This window comes from Rhinopithecus bieti, unplaced genomic scaffold, assembly GCF_001698545.2.
Source record: "Rhinopithecus bieti isolate Rb0 unplaced genomic scaffold, ASM169854v2 scaffold_19722, whole genome shotgun sequence".
Taxonomy (NCBI): domain Eukaryota; kingdom Metazoa; phylum Chordata; class Mammalia; order Primates; family Cercopithecidae; genus Rhinopithecus; species Rhinopithecus bieti.
Genome location: NW_016809905.1, coordinates 1,471,491 through 1,489,239, shown reverse-complemented (window position 1 = coordinate 1,489,239; position 17,749 = coordinate 1,471,491). Strand labels below are relative to the sequence as shown.

General features: G+C 38.1%; 1 protein-coding gene across 1 annotated transcript; it reads left to right on the top strand.

Annotated features, from left to right (window-relative positions):
• Positions 1–279: 279 nt before the first annotated feature.
• On the top strand, positions 280–15,809 carry LOC108541347 (glycine N-acyltransferase-like protein 1). Its single transcript, XM_017890848.1, has 6 exons — positions 280–448; positions 6,844–6,963; positions 7,649–7,756; positions 14,184–14,310; positions 14,588–14,765; positions 15,020–15,809. The coding sequence occupies exons 2-6, from the start codon at positions 6,886–6,888 to the stop codon at positions 15,435–15,437; spliced, it is 909 nt and encodes a 302-aa protein (XP_017746337.1). The 5' UTR covers positions 280–448; positions 6,844–6,885; the 3' UTR covers positions 15,438–15,809.
• The last annotated feature ends 1,940 nt before the right edge of the window (positions 15,810–17,749 follow it).

Genomic DNA, 17,749 nt, shown 5'->3' with positions numbered 1-17,749 from the left:
TTGAACCCAACCAATGGAGAGAGGAATCACCCCAACTCGTTCAGTTTGTAGACTTTTGGGGCTTGTTTGATCCTGCAGCAGTTGGATTGTTTTAGTGACTGTTTGCATGTATCTGATGTAGTCATGGGAAATTAGAATTTAATAAATTGACACTCTTTTATAACACTGTTTGACCCCAGTATAGTTTGGAATCTGGTATTTGCTCTTGAATGGGAAAGTGGGTTGGATTTCCATGTATCCAGGCTTTTGTGCTGCTGTTGGGCCAAGGTAATATGTGATGTTCTCCTGTGGTGCTGTTTGATCCCAGTGTTCTTTGGAGTCTGGAGAGGTTTGGACTTTAAAAATTAAACTGCCACGGAAAGTGTTTTGCCGAAAATTTTGGTTCACAGCATTCACTGGATTATTGATCAAGGCTAACAAAGTTCAGCCATGTGAAGTTTGCAGACTGGTGAGTTTGTATTTCAATAGCTAGACTTCCAAGGTAAACGCTATTGGATCTTTTTGTGTATGTATATCTAGATGTGTTTATATGTAGGCATTTGTATTACGTTAAATGTTGTGACTATCCAATTGGCTTATAAATAAAAGAATGCTCATAGATAAAGTAAATAAGTCCAAAGTATTTTTCATGTTCATGTTAAGTAAATCTTTAGCAAGCTAGTATTAAAAGTCTTGTAAAATAAAAATAGAAATGTCATAATTGTCAGCATACATTTTTGTCTGGGTTTTATATTTGTCTCTGCTAGGTATTTTGAGGTATCAGAGTTTGACGCAGAAGTTTATAAAATTGTAACCAGAGTTTGAGATGAACCTGGGAAACAAAGACCCCCTCCCCCATCTCTATAAAATAAAAATAAAAAATTAGCCAAGCACAGGGATTCATACCTGTAGTCCCAGCTATGCAAGAGACTGAGGTTGGAGGATTGCTTGAGCCTGAAAGGTCAAGGCTGCAGTGAGTCTTGATCCAGCCACTGCACTGGTGAAAGAGCAAGACCCTTCAAAAAAACAAATAGAGGCAGAGAATAACAATGGGGCACAGAAGCATTGCAGAGTGACTAGGGGAGGAGCTGTAATTTTTAATAGGATGGCCAAAGGAGGCCTTATTGAGCAGGTGGCTTTTAGGTGAAGACTTAAAAAAGGTAACAGAGTCTTCTATACGTCTAGTGAGAAAATAATGCAGGCAGAAGAAGAAGGACAGCCAAGTGCCTGAAGCAGAGAAGCCAAAAGAGTGAGGTCTAGGACCTGACTGGACAGATATCAGGGAGGTGACTGGACTCTAACTTAGAGAACTGTTATAAGCAATTTGTATCTCTTTCTGTAAATGAGATTGGGAGTTACTGCAGGAGTTGCACAAAGGAATGATAAAATCTGGCTTTTGTTTTAAAAGGGGCATCCAGGTTTGTTACTGATGGAAGACTAAAGACATTCTCCATCCAGAAAAGACTGCTAAGAACTGTGAAGCATATAAAAGTTAACCCTACTTGGGGCAAAGTTTCATGAATGCTGGCAGATGACACAAGCTTCTTAGGTCAAAGACAGGGTTTTATGACTCACTCAACAGAGAGAATGATTTTTGTGTTTGTGTCAGTCATCCTTGCTCCACAAGTCCTACAGAGGAAATACAGAAAGGCAGTTGAATGTTGCAAATGCAACAGATGTGTGTTGCGGCCAAGCAGCCCTGAATTTAGGGAACCTGGATGTTTTATAATGAACTGCAAGCAAACCTGTCTGAACTTTGCTCCAGAGGGAGACATTATCTTTCTTATACTGATCAGTAAGCAGACCTGCCCTCTGCTTCAGAAGAAAGCAATATATCTAGCTTCCAAGATGTTGTCTTTACAAACATCCTTGAAAAGATAGTCAGGAGTGAAGGCTATCGATGTCTCTGCTCATAAGACATACAGAAATGTGAGAGGTCATGAAGAATTTTCTCCCAACCAGAATTAGCAGGATGTCATAATGAATTGGATGTACAGTGGGAGGGGAAAAGATACTTAAGAATAACTCCAAGAAGTTTTATTTGAACAGGGGAAAAAATGGAGTTGCCATCAACTAAGTTGAGAAAGACTACAGGTGAAGTAGGCTGGGTGAAGAGGGTGGATAAGGAGTTCGATCTGAGACATAATGAGTCTGAGATGGCTATTGGATGGAATCCAAGAAATGTCAAACAGGCCATTAGATACATATGTCTTGAGTTTGAAAAAAAGTTTGAGTAATAATTTAAATGTATTAGTCATTGGCAGGTACATTTATTTTAAAGCCATGGGACCAGATGAGATCACCAGGAACTTTGAAGTGATCCAAAATTAAGAAATTGGGGAGAAAATAAGGGTCCACCGAGGAGACTGAGAAGAAGTAACCTTTAGTAAAGTTAAAGGAAAACCAAGAGAGTGTGTTGTCTTGGAAACCAAGTGAAAGAAGTTCATTAAAGGATGATCTATTAAGACGAGAAGCAATAATTGACCATTGGATTTAATAACACAGAGATCACTGATGGCATTAAAAAGTGTTTCAGTAGAATAGTAGCAGCAAAACCCAATTTAGGAGGGGATTGGCCGGGCGGGCAGTGCTCAAGCCCCTGTAAGCCGCAGCAGCTTTGGGGAGGCACGAGACGGGGGCCGGATCCACGAGGTCAGGAGAGTCGAGAACCATTCCCTGCTAACATGGTGAAACCTCCCGTCTCTACCCTGAAAAAAATACAAAAAAAAAAACTAGCGCCGGGCGAGGTGGCGGGCGCTGTAGTCCCAGCTAGCTCGGGAGGCTGAGGCAGGAGAATGGCCGTAAACCCCAGGAGAGCGGAGCTTGCAGTGAGGCTGAGCATCCGGCCACCCTGCACTCAGGCCTGGGCGACAGAGGAGAGATCCCCGTCTCAAAAAAAAAAAAAAAAAAAAAAAAAAAAAAAAAGATTGGGAGGCGGATTAGAAATTAGCCATGTATACGATAATCTTTCATAAAGTTTGCCACAGAGTGTTAAAACAAACTAATTATGGCCTGAGAAGGACTCTGTACTTCTACATTTGAGTCCTGTGGGTAAACTTACCTACTTTAATAGTCAGACAAGATTGAAAACCTTATTTAGTAGTGTGCACCTGTAACAATACTTGAGTGTTGGCCAATCCCAGCAGCCATACTTCAATCACTCATAGACTGCTGAATGTTCAAACTGTGTTCAAATAAGGCAAATCCCCAGTTGTAACTAATCTCACTGTTTCTGTACCTCATTTCTGGTTCTTGTACTTCACTTTACCTTTTTTTGTCTATAAATTCGTTTTGACCACAAGGCACCCCCGGAGCCTCTGTGAATCTGTTGTGATTCTGAAGGCTACCGGATTCACAGATTGTTTATTGTTTAATTAAACTCCTTTAAACTTAAGTCAGCTGAAGTTTTTATCAGATGGTGTCAGAAGCAGGATCTGAAGTGGAGCTTCTAGTATCCCCAGGAGCACTAAGTGAACACAGAAGGTACCTGCAGGATCCAGTTGCATCCACTGATCTCTCAGAGAGGCTGAGGATAATATGTATACTCCCTCTCGCAGTTTGGAGGTTCACACATTTGTGTTTTGAGCTCTTTGAGTTGCTTGGAGCAAATTTCTGATCCAAACTGTGTTTGGAGTCATTACAGGAAATAGACTGGGTCTAGGAACAGATTTGATCTTGGAATTGATTGACTTGGATCCAGTTAGAGGCCTCTTACATCTCACTGGGTCAGAAAGGAACTGGTAGTAAGCAGTAACGTTGCAGGAGTTATAAAATGTGGCTTTTGAAAATTCACAGGGATATTTGTGTTCTACCCCTTTGTTTCTTTCTTTCTTTTCTTTTATTTTCTTTTCTTTTTTTTTTTTTTTTTTTTTTTTTTTTTTTTTTTTTTTTTTTTTTTTTTTTTTTTTTTTGTGCACCTAGGTAGGAAAAAATTCATTGGCTTATCAAGAGAACCAAAGAGTAAAGCCAATATTTTAGGTAAAAATTGGATCCTTAATTTCTGGAAAACTGAGTTCCTTCTGGCTTATACATTAGGACTGGGAGGCAGTTAAGTCTTAACAGAAATGGCAAAATGTTACTAAAGATAACTTAGAGTGGAACATTCCAAATGAACGGCAATGCCAATGCATTTAAACAATGCCAAGTACATTTGAAAATGAGAGCTCTCAGAAAAGTCCCTTTTGACTAAAAACAGTTTTGGCACTATGGGATGTCAACTGCTATTCTCTTTGGAATAATCTGCCTTGCACTTGTTGTTGACCGCTGTGGGTGACAGGATGAGGCACGTACAGAATCGTGGGACCTGGGGAGCTTTTTCCTTCTCCCTACGAAAAAAGAAACTTGATAGCTGATGGGACCGTGGGGAAAAAAGACAAAAATACATAGCGTTTATTCTGTTTCTATAATTCTCATCTTTAACTATGGTTCAAGTGCCTTCCATGTTTTTTTCAATCTAGCCTAAAATAAAAACATGTCAATGGTACAAAATGAAATTCTTAAATAAGAAATAAATCACACATACTTTCGTCACCCAAAAACAATTTTCATGTTTGTTTATTCCCTTCAAGTCCTTGTCCATGTGCAAACATAATTTGGGTACATATGTAAAAGTTATATATTTTTATTTTTTTACCCATTATTCGTTATAATTGCTTTTTTATAGTCTTCACAGTGACCACTGACTGTTTGCTACTCATATTTACTAACTGTCATTCACAAATTTATAATTTCTCTTTAGTGGACTTTAAACTTATTTTCCATATATTATGAAAAATTATTTTAGTTAAGGAATGAAATTCTGATACATAATACAACATAGGTGAACCTTGAAAACATTATGCTAAGTGAAATAAGCCAGACCCAGATGGACCAATATCATAGGATATATAGGAGCCAGGGACTAGGGAGACAGGGAATGAGTAATTGTGGTTTAATGGGTATAGTTGCCATTTAGGATGACAAAAACGTTCTGGAAATGGATAATGGATAAGCATTTTGAATGTACATAATGCTGCTGCATTCTATGCTTAAAAATGGTTAAATGGTTAAGTTCTTTGTTATGTATACTTTACAAAAATTTTTTAAAGAAGGTGGGGAGGGGTCTCTCCAGGTTTTAGCAGCTTCCTGATTTAGAAAAGAAATGTTAATGGTAGGAATACAGGTAGAGAACATTTTTGTTTGGGTAGATGTTAGAAGCTGAGGCCAGGGTGGGGTCTAAGAGCAATATTAAGTATGAGGTGGAAGAGGCCCTCAACTAAGGTCATTGCAAGGGGATGGAGCAGGGAATGGATAGGAGAGGTGTTTTGGACAAAGATGTGGCAGCTGATAGGTGTGGGGATTGTTCTCATGTATCAGCCCAGGCTATAGTGTTCCCGGGGCAAACGGAACACAAGTTTTTTTGCGGGGAGTGATATAGCATGGCAGATCTTGAATTAAAACTTTAAAATCTTGACCAAAAGCTCAAAGGAGAAGACAATAGTGAAACACACAGGTATGGGCAATTTTAGTTAAGTCAGGTGAGAAACAGAGCAGATAAATCACTTGGAGATGGAAAAAAACACCAGTGTTTTTTGACAGCTACAAGAATAGCAGAGTCAGACAGGGGATAGGCTTATGCCAGAGATCCAGTTTTATTTACTAAAAGTTCCTTGAGTATTCAAACATTCTGAAATTCTGAGATCTTGCAAAAGGATGCCTTTGTTTAAACATTGCTTCACCTAGCTACAGAACATAGTTTAACTTTGAGACCTTTGACCCCAGACAAGGCAAAATATGTTCCACCTTGCCTATTACTCAACACACATTTGTTAACTATTTAACCTTCATGGATAAAAAATTTCCAACATCTGTATTAACTAATTTGCAAATGATTGTTTCAAATATCTGATCCATTAATTACATTAATTAAGCTTGTCATAAGTTCTTTACATTTCTAATTATTATATTATTTGATATAATTGCTGAATCTCTATGTGACATGTTGATTAATATAAAGTCAATTAAAAAAACCAACATGTTAAATATTGTTCTTACTTTATTCCAGGTATAATGCTATGCATTTTATATGTATTGCACTGTGTAATCTAGTTCCTCTGGAAAACATGCATTCTAATTTCCAGTTCCAAAGTGGCGAGAAAACACTTTGAGGTTCTGATTGGTTAAGCAACTTACCACAGAAGTAGGAGATAGAACTAAAATTTGAAAGCAGCCTAAGCTTTGAACCTATGAGTTGTGATGATAACCTTCTCCAAGTTATTGTTAAATTACTGGCACATTTCTGAGAATTCTGAATGACCTTTCAACAGAAGTTTACAGATACGTGTCAAAATTTTTTTATCTTTTTAAAATTTTTGTAATGAAACTGGGACAAGTTCCAAAATGGCCATAGGTCTGAAATATTTGGCCCTGAGAAACTAAAGAAAATCTGTGCCAACTCCTGCTCTAAGTTTTTTAGTCATACTTGTTCTTAGAGGGCTGATATTTTCTATTCCGGATGAAAGAAGAATTCTCAGGCATCTGATGACCAAAATACGGAAAAAAATTTGTGATGGCGGTGGTGGAGTGTCTGCTACAGGCATTTGGGAAGCTCACAGAACTCTTAATATTCACTTTTAATTCATTCCACCAGGGAGGAAGGGCATGGGTTTCAGAGCCATTCATATATGGTTTCAAAATCTGACTTTGGCATTTATCTCTGTAAGAACTTCAGAAATTTACTTAGTCTCTCTGAGCTTTGGTGTGTTCAGAATGAAGATGATACTAACAGTACCTACATCATGAGTGTTACTTGAATGGAGTTGTATAAAGTGCATTTTAAATTCATTTGGTTCCTTAACATGTTCCATTCACTTCTTATCTTTTCAGAGTTTCTTCTTGAAGGTCTCAAGGTCTGAAGCATCCCACAGAATGATCCTACTGAATAACTCCCATAAGCTACTGGCCCTATACAAATCCTTGGCCAGGAGCATCCCTGAGTCCCTGAAGGTGAGGGAACCGTGGGAGGTCAGGGTGTGGGAGCAGGGGTGTTGAGAATGAGAAAATAGCAAGCTTGTGATTCTAGTCCTTCCTGACTTTTGGCAAAGGGTTCGAGCTGGGAAACAGGATGGGGTTGGGGGCGCAAGAGGCATATCAAGAGCTGCTGCTTCTCTTCGGGAAGAGGCAGCTAGGCCTGCTCAGCAGGTTTTGTCGCTCATTTGGAGAGGCGGTGGAGAATGGTTGCTACGAACATGGTTTGGAGCCAGTCCGAATGGATATGCATTCCAAGTGTGCCATTTTCTAGTCGTACGGCTTTGTGGGCGTTTCTTTCCCTTTCTCTGACTTTATGTTTGGTCTTTTCTTCAATGAACTAGGAATACGATTAGCATCTACCTCTTAAAGTTGCTGTGGGCACTGAATAAATCTATACAATATAAGTGCTAAGAGCATTGCCAAGTGCCCAGCTAGTGCACAGTAGCTCTTTGGTATCACAGGGACACCTACCTATGAGTTCTGCCTGCTTGCTGGTGTCTTCACGTCCATCAGTATGGTCCTGGAGACGCTGCTCATCTCACCATCATTGATGTGGTCCCAGTACCTTCTCTTAAACTCCATTTTTCTCTTCCTCTTCACATCCAGATCCCCATCTCTGGGGATCTCTACCTCTCCTATTCCCTTTCATTCCCTCCTTCAGGTGTACGGCTCTGTGTATCACATCAATCACGGGAACCCCTTCAACATGGAGGTGTTGGTGGACTCCTGGCCCGAGTACCAGATGGTTATTATCCGGCCTCAAAAACAGGTAGGCACACAGACAGGAACTGGTGGAGCCAGGCAGGTCAAAAGGGCCTGAGGAACTGACCAGTTCAGACACCAGGGCTGCTTTTATAGGGTGAAAGGAAAAGTGAGTATTTTAAAACACTCCTTCAGTACTTGGCACCTTGCATGAGTGCCACGCGTTCCCACCCTTTCTGTAAAGCCTAGGACTCTTCTGGGAAAGGGGGTGGAGGGTGGAGGTGAGGAAAAGGGGAAGGCTGACATTCACAGATTAAGGGCCCTTTGAGGTGGCAGGGGTCACCTGCAGGGGCTGAAAACAGGCCAATTTACAGGGAAAGTTGGGTGTCTGAGATGTCAGAACAGTGACTTAGAAACAAAAACCAAAGCAGAAGTCTACCAGTAAAATTACCTCTCAGGGCCAGGCATTGTGTCTTCTACCTGTAATCCCAGCACTTGGGGAGTCCAAGACAAGAGTATCGCTTAAGCCCAGGAGTTTGAGACCAGCCTGTGCAGCATAGTGAGACCTCATCTCTACAGAAAATAAACAAAATTAGCAGGGCATGGTGGTGCATGTTTATACTCCTAGCTACTCAGGAGGCTGCAGTGGGATGATGGCTTGAGCCCCAGAAGGTGGAGGCTGCAGTGAGCCAAGATCACACCACTGTACTGAAGCCTGGGCAATAAAGTGAGTTGTTTTTTGTTTGGTTTTGTTTTGTTTTTAAAAAGTTACTTCTTAGGAGCCAGGGAAGGGGCTCATAATTACTGTGTGTCAGCTATGTGAATGCACATCTTTTGTTAGTGAATGTTATCATCAGAACAATCTTATGAAGTGAGCATTAATATCTCCAATTTAGAGATAAGGAAACGACACTGAGAAATATTAAGTCGTGTAACTGCTGGATTCCTGATGTTAAGGCATTGCCCAATCTGAATTCAAGTTCAGTGGACTCTGCCACTTTTACTCGCTATATAACCATAGGCCCTTCTCTGAGTTTCATTATCTGTTAAAATGGGGAAAATAAAAGGACCTTCTTCAGAGGATTACACAAGGTTTAAATGAGATACTGTATGTCAAACACTTAGTACATGGCACATAAATGTAAATAGTGTTTACCGTAAATAGCTGTTATTGGCTGAGGACACGTAAGGAATAAATGAGCTGAAATAATAACACAAACCTAGGTGTATTTTTTTCCTACATACTTCCCCTTTGTGTATGTGTGTTTCATACACATCTGGTTAGTGAACTGAAGCCTCATTGCCAGCCCAGCTTCATGTGGGCATAAACCCTGGGCCTCCAAATAATAATAAGCCACACCAGGGCAACACTAGTTTGCAAACTGGGTCAGGATTGGGATGCAGAAAGTGACAAAGTGACCCTAGCTTGAGGAACGAAGGGGTAAAGGGGATGGGAGCCAGGCTGAGCCTAACACCTTCCTTAGGGATGTTCTTTTGATCTCCTGGCTTCCTGACAATTTGGGATCAAAGATTAATGTTTAGTTTATTTAATCCATGGTCCAATTTCTTCAAAGTGTGATATGCTAAATAACCTAAATAACTGTGGGAAGTCAAATAGTTCTTTTTACTTCAGTAACTTTGTAGTTATTATATGTATTTTAGCAATGCAACAATAGCATCAAATCATAACTTCACATATGCATTGCTTTGAACAAAGATAGATTTATAAAATGAGTCAATGAACAAAAATATGAAAATATAAAAGTTCCACACCACACATACAAGACCAAAAAGAAAGGAAAGAATGAAATATGCTGCAATTTACTTGGAAATACATTCACCTAGTCTGATTCCATAGCATACCATGTTTCTTTCAGTATTGAAAGTCAATCTGGTTTTGAATAATAGCTTTTCAGGGTGGGATGCAGGAGAATTTATCTAGAAAAAAATTAATTTTTTCATTGCCGGTTTTTAATCACAAAGAAAATCTATGCTGATTATACAAGTAGAAAAATCCCACATGATTTAAAAAAGTTAATAACCTCTCACCTCCCCTTCTGTCCTCTCCTCCTTTCCTACCCCTTGGTATAATCAGTGTCCTTGCCCATATTAACACACAGAGGGCTATTCACTGATGATCTTTTGTCATCACTTTTTAATTTGTCTTTAACATATGGACATCACTTTGGGTGAATTAATACAGCACTAACGTATTTGTTTTAACAACCATGGCATTTCATACAGTCAATGCAATGGTATTTAGTCAATCATTCTCATGCTATTGGGTTCAAATTGTTCACACTTCTTTGTCACTACAAACAAGCTTCAATAAACATCTTCATATACATATCTTTACATCCTGGAAATTTTTCTCAATACAATTGATTTCCAAAAGGGATATCTCCAAGTTAGAGTTTATCTTGTTCTAAGCAGGCAATGCCAGATTACCTTCCCAAAGGATTCCACAATTTTATTTTTATTAGCAATGTGTGGAAGAATTGTTTCCTCACATTCTCACCAGCACTGAATGTTATCCCTCTTTTTATGTATCCCAAACTGGTGGGTGATAAATGGCATCTTATTGTAGATTTAATTTGCATTTCCCTAACTAGTGATATTGAACAAATTATATTTTCATGTTTGCCAGTCATTTGGTATTTACTCTTGACCTGTTTATATTCTTTGACCATTTTTACACTGGGGTTTTGTGTCATTCTTAAAATTTTGTAAGTGTTTTAGATACTAGGGATACTAAAAAAAGGTGTATGCTACAAATTTGTTGCCCAATTTAGAATTAATTGACTATAAGAAATTTTTTATTGTCATGTAATCAAATATATTATCTTTTTCAGTATGACTTCTGAGGTTTTGGGTTTTCTAAGTTAATAATTAGGAAGATTTTTCCTACTCCAAGATCATGCAAATATTTTCTTATTTTGTCTTGCAGTGAGTTAATTTTTACTTTTGACATTGCAAACTTCATTCTATTTGGAATATATTTTTGAATAGCATGAATTAACATTCTTTTATATTAATCTTCCTGGCTGGCTGATTATGTTAGTACTATTTATTAAATAAGTCATTCCCTACTGAAACATAAATATCTGTTTTGTTGTATAATATGTTATATATTTTTGTATCTTTCTGTATTTTTTTCTAGTCTTTTCTCATGCTATTCCGTTGTTTTTTGGATAAATTTTAATATCTAATAAAGCAAATCACCCTTCACCAATCTTTTTTTGCTTTCCTGTTTCTTATAAACTTAATAGCTATATGAACATAAACTAATTTTTCCAGTTCCCCGCCAACTACCCCAAATAACTATTGCAATTGTGATTGGTATTGGAGGAGCATTTTTTGACAATTTTGGAAGGATTAATAATTTCGTGATACTAAATTTTTTCATCAGGAAATATGGTCTTTTGTCACTTTTTTCAGTTTGTATTCTATGCTATCTGGTAAAATGTTAGTGTTTTCCAGTGGAAAACTAAGTGATTTTTCCACTAAGTTTACCCTTAGGTATTTTATACTATTTGTTAAGATTATTAAATTATTTTTCCTGTGATATTTCTGAGCATTATTATTTTGTTATTGCTTTGTTTTTGCATTCTTGATTTCCAAATATGTCACACTATTCTTTAAAACCCTGTTTGTGTGGGGCATTATTTGTTTTGTTTTTTGTCAAAGTCTCTTGGATTTTCTAAATGTGTAATACTCTGATCTACAAACAAAGTAATTTGCAGCTTCTTTGCCAATATTTGTATGGGTTTTTAGTTTCTTGCCTTATTGCATAATATACAACCTAAGAAAACAATTCCAACTAACAATAATAGTATTTCTATACTTGTCTCATTCCTGATTTTAATGAAATAGCTATAAAAGCTTATATTTGGAATTACATTTGATTGTGTATTTACAAGTTTAGAACATTTTTCTGTTGTTCCTACTTTCATAGAACTTATATTTAGAGTGGAGGGTAAATTTTATGTTATTTAATTTTTGTCTTTTCTATTTGGCAATATATACACTCATGTAATTTTTTCTCCTTTAATTTATTACACTAAAAGATCTTCCAATTAAAGCCATTCTGGCCTTTCTAAAACCAACTGCTCATGTTCACATTCTTTTGTATATGCTATTGAATATTCATAATTTTTGTATCTGCATACCTAAGGGAATATGGTCATAACTCTCTTTTTGTTATGTCTTTACCAGATTTGGCATTAGGATCTTTTCATCTGTTACCAAAGTCTACTATTAAAATCATGTGTTTGTTTTTGACTTATGTAGAACTTAAATGTAAAATAATCTGATTTTGGCTATATTTTATTTTTTAATTTCAACATTCTTTTTAGATACAGGGGATACATGTGCAGATTTGTTGATAGGAATAATGCATGATACTGAGTCTTGGAGTACTGACAGATCCCATCACCCTGGTATTGAGCATAGTACCCAATAGGCAGTTTTCTAACTCAGCCCCTTTTCCTCCACCCTCTAGTAGTCCACAGTGCCATTGTTCCTACATTTATGTCCATGTATGGTCAATGCTTACCTCCCAGTTATGAGTGACAGCATGTGATATTTGATTTTCTATTACAGCTTAGGATTATTGAACTGTGGAAAGCAGTCTGGAAATTTCTTAGAGAACTTAAAACAGAGTTGCCATCTGACCCAGCAATGCCTTTACTGGGTAAATACTGAAAAGAAAATGAATCATCCTACCAACATGACACATGCACTTGTATGTTCATTGCTACACTGATCACAATAGCAAAGACATGGAATCAACCCAGGTGCTCATCAAAGGTAGATTGGATAAAAAAAAAAATTTGGTACATATATTTTTATGGAATCCTACACAGCAATAGAAAAGAATAAATTCATGTTCTTTGTAGCAACATGGATGGCACTGGAGGCTGTGACTCTTGTCTACTTTTAAAAGGTAGATGTTTAATTTAATTTTGATATTTTCTATTAGTTTGTTGAGGATTTCTATTTTTTTGAAAGTTAATTTTGATAGCTTATTTTTGAGGGATAACATCCATTTCTTTTATCAGTAAATATGTTGCCCTGGGGTAGTATGTAATCTTCTATTAGAAGTCTTTTGTTCTTTTCTCTGTTTCTTCTGTTTCTGTTCTCATAGCTTATAGTCTATTTTCTTTCTTTTTTCTATTTCTCTTGTATTTCTTTTAATAAATGCCTTACCAGAAGTTTCTCTCTCTCTTTCTTCTTTCTTTTGCCATTTAAAATGAGCTTTTGACATATATATTCTTTGCACTATGTCTTATTCTCCATTTCATTATTTATAGCTTTCATTTTTATAAATTGTTCCATTTGTTATTTTCTAATTTACTTGGATGTTCTTTTATATAATTCCTTGAATATTTACTTGGCTATTTTTGGTCATTCTTTGAAAATCAGGTCTTTTAAAACATCTACTCTTTTAAATTCACTGAAGTGTTGGTTTTGGCCATATTCAGGAACTTGCATTTATAAAAGTACCCTCAGGTTCTTGATGGTTTCTTTAAATTAATTACACTATTTTCTCTTTTACTCTTTAACAGTACAATTTCCAACATAATGTTAATACTTTCACTGGTAAAACTCTCACACTTACTGTTTATATTTTCCCTGAGAAACAAATCCTCATCTTCAAATGAAGTTTGTGGCTAGCCAGAGTGGGACCACGAGTCTCTTTCTTTCAAACCCATGAGTCTAACACCACATTAATTACCCAGAGAGCTACTAAAAATTCAGTTATGTCATTCTATTTTGTGGACTTCTTGGTGTAAAGCCAGTGTCACTCTTTGAATAGGCTGATATCCTGTAGCCTTGGGAAAAGGCAATGTCTCCTTAATGTTTATATTCACTAAAGTATCTTGCTCAAGCCCTGGACACTGTAGGTTCTAGGACACTATAGATTCTAGGTGTCTAGTGAAACAGTAGACAATAAAACTTAGAGAAATCACAGTTAAATTTATTTAGAGCCAAGTTTAAGGACTTAATTCTAACAACACAGACTCAGTACAACCCAGAACGTGTCCCACAGGAGGTTATGCGGGGGCACAGTTTATATAACAGGAGTATCCTTTTGGCACAGGTGGTAAGAGAAGAAATTGTTGCATTTTTTTATTCTGTTGGGTGCTCGGTGATGCCATATATAAAATAAGGTAAGTGTGTAGTTGAGCGGGTAGGGAGAAAGGTGAGGCATCTTAAGGCCTGCTGGAGAGTGATTTTGTCCTGTCTTTGTTCTGTATGTGATAAGGAGGTTTATAACCAATACTTGTCAGTGTTAAATATTTCCGGTTACACAGGTAAGAGGTCAGCAGTAGCTTATAGGCCTAGGTTTTATTATCCATGTGCCCAACTGCAGCCATCATGGGCCAGTGTTAAAATTTTCTTTTGAATTTTCATTTTTCTGATAATTGCAATCAGTGAGAGGTGAAGAAATAGTTCAAGGGAATGACCTGAACTTACACCATCCTATACAGGAGATGACTGACGACATGGATTCATACACAAACGTATATCATATGTTCTCCAAAGAGCCTCAAAAATCACAAGAAGTTTTGGAAAATTGTGAGATCATCAACTGGAAACAGAGACTCCAAATCCAAGGTAAGGAGTCTGAAGAAATGGGAAAGCAGCAGTGCTTCTCAAATTGTGTCTTCAACTAACAGCATTAGCATCACCTGAGAGCTCATTAGAAATGTAAATTCATGGGAACTCTGGGAGCTGGGAGAGGTAGAGCAATCTGGTGTGACAAGGACTCCAGCAGGTTGTGGCGTAAACTCAAGTCTGAGAACTACTAAGCACTGAGGTATTAATCAGGTGGGAGCAGTGTAAGTAGAGAACTCCATGTCTGACAAGATTGCTTTCTTGCCTTTCTTCCCAGGCCTTCAGGAAAGTTTAGGTGAGGGGATAAGAGCAGCTGCATTGTCAAAGTCAGTGAAGGTAGAGCATTCGACAGCAGTCCTCTTGGTTACGGAAGATATTCTGAAGCTCAATGCCTCCAGTAAAAGCAAGTTTGGAAGCTGGGCTGAGACAGGCCACCCAGATGATGACTTTGAAAGGTAGAAAAACATATGCTAATCATTTATAATTGCTATTCCTTGTACATTTTTGTAATCCACAGAAATCAGTTTTGGAAAGAAGAGAGGATGAATTCATTCTTTCGGATGAATCAAGATTGTCAAAGGTCAAAATATGCAACTTTACAATGGTGTCTTTAAACAAGAAGAGGGCCTGGCATCTCTAGATTGGGATGACACCCAGAAATTACAGGGGTGAGGATGAAAGTTGTTATCTTTCTTTTTGTTTTCTACAGTGAAACTCCCAACTTTAAGTATGCCCAGCTGGCTGTCTCTTATTCTGGGCTGGTAAATGACAACTGGAAGCGAGGGCAGAATGAGAGGAGCCTGCGTTTCATCAAGCGCTGCATAGAAGACCTGCCAGCAGCCTGTATGCTCGGCCCAGAGGGAGTCCCAGTCTCATGGGTAACCATGGACCCTTCTTGTGAAGTAGGAATGGCCTACAGCATGGAAAAATACCGAAGGGCAGGCAACATGGCACGAGTGATGGTGCGATACATGAAATATCTGCGTCAGAAGAATATTCCATTTTACCTCTCTGTGCGGGAAGAAAATGAATACTCCCGCAGATTTGTGGGGCAGTTAGGTTTCTTTGAGGCCTCCTGTGAGTGGCACCAATGGATTTGCTATCCACAGAATCTAGTTCCATTTTAGACAATGAAGCTGCTTAGTAATTTCTGGCAAGCCATCTCTTAATATTAAAACAGACACCACAGAATAGATTTCTTCACTTACAAACGCATATTGTGCATTTATAAGATTGCAGGAACTCTTCTCACATGGAACCTTGATGTTAAAAGACACAGCCGTGCTCTTCAGGAGCTCACAATTAGGCTGGAGACAGGGGAGGGTATAGTCTTTATGCTTAAGCGTTGTAGGGAAGGACGGGGTTACCAGTAAACATGTAACTAGAAAGCCAGGCTCAGTTCTTACCTCTGGGAATCAGAACTCTTTATGAAACTTGGTTAATAGAATCTACTATCTGGAAGATAAATGAAGGATTTTAATAAAATTGTCAATAGAATATACCTAATCTATATGGATACTTTATTGGAAATGAATACCTGTGCTATTTATGGATTTATGAGGCAATGGTACACTAAAGAATGAAATCAGTCTCTTAGTTCAGTGAGTAGAAATGTATCAAAGGTGAAGCCTGAGAAGAACAGCTTTCCCAGGCTATCTTTCATCATTGTTATGCAGAAAAGGAAACCACAGAATCAAGTGGGCTGGCCTTGGGCCCTCTGTTATGGAAATGACATTTGTTGTGTCTCCTTTCTCCTACTCTTTCTCACATCCTCATCATGATTGAAGCGTGGCACAGGACACGGTGTTGCCTGTGAGTCTGGTTATAAGTTCATTCTTTGGTGTTTGCAGCACTGCTATCATAAGGGGTCAGGGGCATTCTGGGGAGAAGTGACCACTAAGGTGAGGATTGCAAAGTGCCCTTCCCTGAATGCAAGCCAGCTTCCCTTATATCTAGCCCATCATGGCCCTGTTAAGATAGGGATTCCTAAACCTTAACCTGCACTTGGATTAAAAAAACAAGAAAGCATGGGAAAGAAGAAGGAGGATTTCTTAAATGTGGCACAAATAAGTTCAAAATTATCAGTAAACACAATACAAATGAATGGGGTAATTTTTTTATTAAAACATATGTTTTTCATATTGAATTAAAAATAAAGTCCAAGAAGCATGTATTAATCTGCTCTGGCTGCCATAACAAAATTTCATAGACTGAGTGGCTTACACAACAGAAATTGATTTCTCACTCTTTTGGAAACTGGGAAGGGATATGGCAAGGTTCTGGTGAGGTAGGTTTCATTCTCAGTCCTCTTCTCTCAGCTTGTTGATGGCTGCTATCTCTCTGTGCCCTCACATGGTGTAGAGCAGGACTCAGACTCTCTTCCTTTCCTTAGAAGGACTTAATTTCATCATTGGGGCTCCACCCTCATGACATCATCTAAACTCAATTACTTCTGAAAGGCCCACCTCCAAATACTTTGGGAGTTGCGACTTCAACATATGAATTTGGGGCTCACTGTCAGTACATAAGAAAGCGCATCTGAAATAAAAAACACAAGGGTTAAAAGAAAGGAAAAAGATATATTAAATGAATTTGAAACTGAAAAAGCAAAGTAATAACATCAATACTAGGCAAAATATAACTTAAGATGAAAATCTGCTAAATACAGAATTCTCCCACAAGATAGGTCATGACTCTTTCTCACACACAACTACAAAATACATATAGCAAAAGCAGACAGACATACAAAAAGAAATAGGCAAATCCACAGTCTCAGTAGGAGAACTCAAAATACTTCCCTCAGAAAGCAACAGATGATGCAGATAACAAAGACAATTTGACAAAATGCCATTACAACTTCATATTTTGGTGATACTGGGCTTATCTGCTTATTGTGTATTTGAGAACTTCTGTTCATCTGTTTGTCAAACTGACCAGCAGGGGGTGCTGGGGAGGGAAAAACTCCATCCAGTGAGTGCAGGCAACTTGTCTCTAACTCTAGAGGCTCCTTGTCCCCCACGATCATCATCTATCAGGGGCAAGCACTGCTGATACAGGAGCTAAAAACATAAATTATTTAGCAGTTAGTGTGGGTAAGGGAGTCCTCGGTAAGGTTTTCCTTTTAATATAAAAGCAGCCCCCATCTAATTTTCTTTCTTTTTTTTCTAACAACAATCAGCCTGAAAAATCAAGCTGCATGCATAGATAAGCAAGCTAAAAGCTTGCACAGGGCACAGTTGAATGCCAGCACCTATGCCAATAGAAAAGGAATACTTGGAAGTCAGGCATATTCAACATTGAGGCTTCCTCTTCCTTTTTTTTTTTTTTTTTTTTTTATAAGACAGTGTCTCGCTCTGTTGCCCATGCTGGAGTGGAGTGGTGCGATGTCGGCTCACTGCAACCTCTCCCTCCCAGGTTCAAGCAACTCTCTGCCTCAGCC

Coding starts and splice junctions, on each gene's coding strand:
- LOC108541347 (XM_017890848.1), top strand. CDS start 6,886: ATGATCCTACTGAATAACTCCCATAAGCTACTGGCCCTATACAAATCC. Junction 6,964..7,648: donor GCATCCCTGAGTCCCTGAAG/GTGAGGGAACCG, acceptor TCCCTCCTTCAG/GTGTACGGCTCTGTGTATCA. Junction 14,766..15,019: donor CCAGATGATGACTTTGAAAG/GTAGAAAAACAT, acceptor TGTTTTCTACAG/TGAAACTCCCAACTTTAAGT.